General features: G+C 43.5%; 1 protein-coding gene across 1 annotated transcript; it reads left to right on the forward strand.

Moving 5' to 3' along the window:
- The first annotated feature begins 937 nt into the window (after positions 1–937).
- On the forward strand, positions 938–5,520 carry LOC147640140 (cystathionine gamma-synthase 1, chloroplastic-like). The gene is made up of 11 exons (XM_086777703.1): positions 938–1,640; positions 2,573–2,676; positions 3,258–3,331; positions 3,543–3,711; positions 3,795–3,854; positions 3,993–4,196; positions 4,286–4,372; positions 4,546–4,653; positions 4,785–4,880; positions 4,962–5,080; positions 5,208–5,520. The coding sequence occupies exons 1-11, from the start codon at positions 1,142–1,144 to the stop codon at positions 5,329–5,331; spliced, it is 1,644 nt and encodes a 547-aa protein (XP_086633829.1). The 5' UTR covers positions 938–1,141; the 3' UTR covers positions 5,332–5,520.
- The last annotated feature ends 417 nt before the right edge of the window (positions 5,521–5,937 follow it).

Raw genomic sequence — 5,937 nt, forward strand, 5'->3', positions numbered from 1 at the left:
TTCTTTAATGAATACTCTCTCTCTCTCTCTCTCTATCTCTCTCTCTCTCCCCCCCCGGTCGATACTTTCATAATTTGGCCAAATTAAGCTAGCTCTGCCTTGATTAAATAGATATGGCATGAGCTTTCTGACACATAAGAGAGAGACTCTCTCCTCTTTGCTTTCACGCATGGTTAGCCTTCCTTATTGACATAGCAGGGGCAGAAAATCTCTCTTTCTTGCTTTGAGTTCAGAGGAGAAAGAGAGGAAGAGTGAGAGAAAAAGAGAGAGAAATTCTCTTTGGCCTGTTTTTGGCACATGAAAAAGAGAGGGAACGGGGGGTTTTCGAGAATCTCTCCAACCTCTAGGAGCAAGAGGAAGGATCGGTCTATGGTGTGTGTTGCCTCACGATTTCCTCACTCTAGTAGATTTTGAACTCCACATAAATTTTCTTTAGAAATTATGATTTATGTTATGAGCTACTTCGTTGCATTTGACGAGATGACTTGAGGAGCTATGACTTTCTGCAGGATCAGGAACCAATATATTACAGTTTTGTAACTCCAATGCTAAAAAGGAAAAGTAGGAACAACACTAAGCACATTAGTTTGGCACCGACAATATGTTTGTTGTGAATGTACATATATACATCAGTGGCATAAATAAACTTTTTTTCTAACTAGTGAAAAAAAAGGATGACCTTAAACTCAACCAAGTTTTATTGGAAAAATGCATAAGTATAACTGAAATTTCAAAAATCCGAATAATTAAATTCAAGGCTATGCAAAAATACAATCAGTTTTCTCAAATTGAGCGTGAAAATTAAAGGATGTTTTTTTTTCATACACCGATATACATTTTTCTGTTTGCTACACTTAATATAATATTAAGTTCCTTGGAAAAAAAGATGAAAAAGTAGGAAACTCGTTATTAAAATGATGGCATATTCCTGGCATGATATCTTCAGAGTTAGTGCAAACGTTAAAACGAACCGGGAAGGTATTGTCATATACGGGGGCCAACAAGAATTTAGGGTTTGAGGGGTCTCATATTTCTGTGGGAGCAGGAAGGTGAATTAGGGTTTTTTCTGCACAGCAAGCCGAGGGAGGGGGTTTGATCCGATCTTTTTGCATAGTAGCACACACAGTTGGTGGCTTTGGCTATGGCTATACCTATGGCGATGGCGTCCGCTGCAACATCTCTGTCTTCCTCCTCTGCAGCTAGAGTTCACCCTCCTCAGCCGGACTGTCGATCGGAGCCCTTTGCGGCAAGCGCCCCTTCGTTCGACGGATCGCCATCTCCGCGGCGGCATCCCTCCATATTTGCGTACTCGTCTTTCTCGCCCCTCATTCTGCGCTTCCCTCCCAACTTCGAGCGTCAGCTCAGCATCAAGGCGAGGCGCAATTGCAGCAACATTGGTGTGGCTCAAGTGGTAGCGGCTTCTGCGACGAATTCTCCAGCTATTGTGCCGGAGAATGCAGCCGTGACAACGGCTGCCGTTTCTGTTCCGGCAGGAGGGCCATCTCCGGCGGTTGCAACGATTGTTGAATCTGTCGCTGCCATGCCCCTTGCCCCTTGTAGCACTACTGTAAATGGGACTGTGCAGATCCCGGGAGGTGACAAGCCGAAGCCTTCTTCATCCACCCTTGCCGTACATGCAGGTCTGAGTTTGGATCTTTGTGGCATCAAATGTTGATTACAGTCTTTTTCATTCAATGAATTCAACAACTTGTCCGTGTTTATCTAGCGAAATCAGTCATGTTTTTCATCTAATGGATTCAACAGGTCGCTGCAAGGGCGGGGTTTGAGAATTATCGTAATACCTGACCAATCTCAGCTGCTTATCCATTAGCCTGCAGCATTAGCGCTCTTGAGAACCTGAGTTCATCCCATACCCATACCATAATGCATGTGACAAAGCACCCTTGGGCATGCAATGTTGAAAGTTTGTAGACCATAGGAATTGATCCCCTACAGAGAATGATTCCCTTCAGAGAGCTTACTCCCCATGGATAGGCCTTAGAGAGTATAGAGGAAGGTTTGGGGTATCTCCGTGTGGCTCATTCAGTCTCATCAAGGCTGGATTGTCTGTTCTACCGAAAGCATGTACGCGCGACGTTGTTCAACATTTTTGGTTTGGTTTTTGGAAGTTTTTTCAAGGAAATTGTTTGATGTTTTTGTGACACGACCATCCACATCCACCAATTCTGCTGTCTGACTGGCTAGTCATCCTTCAGCAGGGAGGATGGGGTTCACACAAAATTATGCCTTAAGAAATAGCCTAATGTAGACGATGGCTAAAATCTCTCCCCTACTTCATGGGCACTTTCACTATCTTCTTACCTCCTGCTTCATGTGATTCTGAAGCTATGAATAAAAGCAACTTAAGTGAGTGTCCTAATGTGAGGTCTGTATCTGATAAGTTTGAAAGGGATTTCTTGTGCATGTTCTGTGCATTTCTTAGAAGCAAGCTCACTAAAGTAAACTCAGCTGGTGCAATCTGAATTCTTGATTCAGCCTGCCTCTGATTTGGAAGTTGCACACGAGGATGTGTGGGTATGCTCATGCCTTGTTGTTTTGAATGTGATTGCAGGTGAACGGAATGGACGCCCCAAAGTCTCTGATGCACTGACGACTCCCATTGTTCAGACGTCAACTTACACATTTACCAACACTGCAGAGCTGATTGCCTTCCAGGTATTGTGATTGTTTGCGGGTATCACGTTATCGAGTGTACAAGCTGCATCAATGCAGTGTACAATGTCTATAGAACTAAACATAGGATACAAGCTTCTCAGTTTTGCCACAATTGTTCACGTACACAGTCATGTGTGCAGGAAAGTATAAATCATAATCACGATATGCTTTTGCTAAACTGAGCATAATGCTTTCATTACGAGTCTGTTGACTCCCGCTATCTTGAACACTCCAGGCCTAGATACTTCTACTGCCCCACATATTGGTGACTCTCTCTCTCTCTCTCTCTCTCTCTCTCTCTCTCATGCTTCCACAGAAGACCATTTACACTGCCCAGGTGCCTATCTGCTTGGTGACATTGCACCACTAGGTGGTGTTCTTGACTGCTATGAAAAGCTGCCCTAGCTAGCATAAGTCTTATGTTCACTTGATTATGTGCTATTCTTGGCCCTAGGAATCTCACTTCTAAGAAAACCTCAAATTGAAAGAAAACCTTTACATCATCTGCATGTGGACAGTAATAAAAAATAGATTTGCTAAGCTAAAAAAAGTGGATCAACTCTTCTCTGGTTTTTAAATAGGAGGGAAGATATACAAGTTTTGAGTATGGACGGTATGGGAATCCAACAACACATACAGCAGAGGAGAAAATAAGGTATGGATAATGAAAGTTGTTTTGATTATCTCCTTGAAACTACAGGTGGGCTGCTGACCGAATGGAAGGGTGGAGCCCTTGTCTGGCACTCGGGTGGGAAATTGGATCCCGCCAGGGACAGGGTTCCCTTTTGTGAAACATTCTTAATGTGCATGTATGTTCGAATATGAACATATGGTTTTGCTTATACTTAAGTAAGGTTTTGTTGCAGTGCACTTGAGGGGGCTGAGGCAACTTTGTTGATGGCATCAGGCATGAGTGCGGCAACAACAATGCTTCTTGCATTAGTGCCTAGTGGTGGCCATATAGTTACTACCACTGACTGCTATCGTAGAACTAGGCAGTTCATCCAAAACATTCTTCCTAAGATGGGCATCACGGTCTGTTTTCTTCTTGTCCATGGCTCCCTTGTTTAAAATAGGCGGCTGCAGATACTCAATATTTTTATGTTGTGTGAAAGCAGGCCACAGTTATTGATCCAGCTGATCTCGCGTCTTTGGAACATGCCCTGGACAAAAACAAGGTACTTGTCCAGAAATCTGTGGTTGCAACTTGCTAGTCTTTTAGGGAGAGTGAATGGCCAATTTTGCATAATTTCTGTGTTTGAAGGTAGCTCTCTGTTTTTGGGCTATGCCTTAAGCTCCGAAATATTGATCTGCAGGTCTCTATTTTTTTCTCGGAGTCCCCAACCAACCCTTACTTGCGGTGCATCGATATTGAAGTTGTGTCAAAGCTATGTCATGACAAGGGCGCTCTGGTTTGCATTGATGGCACATTCGCCACTCCTGTCAATCAGAAAGCTTTGGATCTCGGAGCTGACATTGTGCTGCATTCTGCTACCAAGTACTTGGCTGGGCATAATGATGTGGGTGTCATGTCTCCTTCGTGTTTCTGCAAACACACCTCTGAAACTTGTTTATAACAGTTTGGAGTACTCACTTTTGCATGAAACAGGTGCTGGCAGGTAGCTTGAGTGGTTCAAAGAAAGTTGTTGCAGCTGTGAAGGCTGTGCACAATATACTGGGTGGTGTCATTGACCCAGTGAGTAGAGTGAACCTTCCGATTGTAAAGCTGCTTCAAAACATGTCTTAGTGCTTATGAGATCAGTGTCTCAGTTGCCAATCAATATCCTGGGCATTATTATATATGCATTTTCAGTCTAAGCATGTATTCAAGTTGACCAAGAGGTGGCCTTGGGTTTTTTGTGATGACAGAACTCAGCATATCTGATCATCCGTGGCATGAAGACACTCCATATCCGTGTCAAGCAGCAGAATGAAACAGCTTTGAAGCTTGCCCAAGCACTAGAGCTCCACCCTAAAGTATGTGACATCTACAACGGTTACCCTTGTTGTGAATTTCAATGATTAATATATTATCGTGTTATGGAGCCAGTAGGGGAAGGGACCTGCTTAATCTGACTCAAGGTGTCCATGGGGTTTGTGCATACCAGGTAATTCGTGTACATTATCCTGGCCTTGAAAGTCACCCTGAGCATCGCATTGCCATGCGACAAATGAGCGGCTTTGGTGGTGTGGTCAGTTTTGAGGTGAGACTGGCTTCTGGCAGAACCTTGGCTCCATGCTAACATGAAGACTTCAAGCGCCTTAACTGATTGATGAAGCTGCAGGTGGCAGGAGACTTGGAGGCCACATCCAGGTTTATCGACTCATTAAGAATCCCATACATTGCTCCTTCCCTCGGAGGTTGCGAGAGTCTTGTTGAGCAGCCCACCATAATATCTTACTGGTATGTTTGTTGATAATTGCTTTTGTTGTTTACATACTGTGTTCACATCACCACTTCGCATGGAGATTAGGAAGCAAAGATTTTGTATGAGACTTCCATGAGACACTTTCTAAGTGTTTTTTTTCAGGGATCAAGACCCATCTGAACGGGCGAGACTAGGCATCAAGGATAACCTTGTCCGTTTTAGTTGTGGAATAGAGGATTTTGAAGACATTTATGGGGATGTCCAGCAAGCACTAGAAGCCGTTTAGTGTCCACTCTGTCTAAGCTTGACTCCTAACCCGCCATTCCTCCCCTTCTCCCCTTTCGGTGCATGTCTTGGCTTGAGGTTTTGAATAAGATGCAGTAAAAAAAAAAGATTAATGTTCTTGTGATTGCTTGCATGTGGACTTTTATGTGCTGTGAATATTGAAATTTGAATATAGTGTTGTGTTAATGGATTTGCAATGAGATGACGTGGACTGATCGATGCCTTCTGTGCCCGATCCTCCTTCCTCTATCCTCTTGAGTTTGATGCAAAGATTACTCACTCTCTCAGTTGAAAAACATCTCTCTCAATTGAAAACCACTAACACACTCTCTCACTTTCGACTTCCCTTTCCTTTTATCCTTGTGCGTTTTAATCGTAAAAAAAAACTTAATCTCTATCTAACATAAGCTATTAACAGTCAATACTAACCCACATTGACTCCCGGGAGTTCTCGCCTTCATGCATGACGACATTGGGGTGGGCGACCTCATTGGGCTCAGCAATAACGATCTGACGTATTGTTTGTTGAAAAAACCTTTCAATTCGCTGAAAAAACGTGCTGGTGTTGCCTTGTGGATGTAAGATGGGTGTTGGTGCACTGGAAGCC

Source organism: Cibotium barometz, chromosome 3, assembly GCF_041138505.1.
Source record: "Cibotium barometz isolate CiBa-2024 chromosome 3, ASM4113850v1, whole genome shotgun sequence".
In the NCBI taxonomy this organism is placed as follows: domain Eukaryota; kingdom Viridiplantae; phylum Streptophyta; class Polypodiopsida; order Cyatheales; family Cibotiaceae; genus Cibotium; species Cibotium barometz.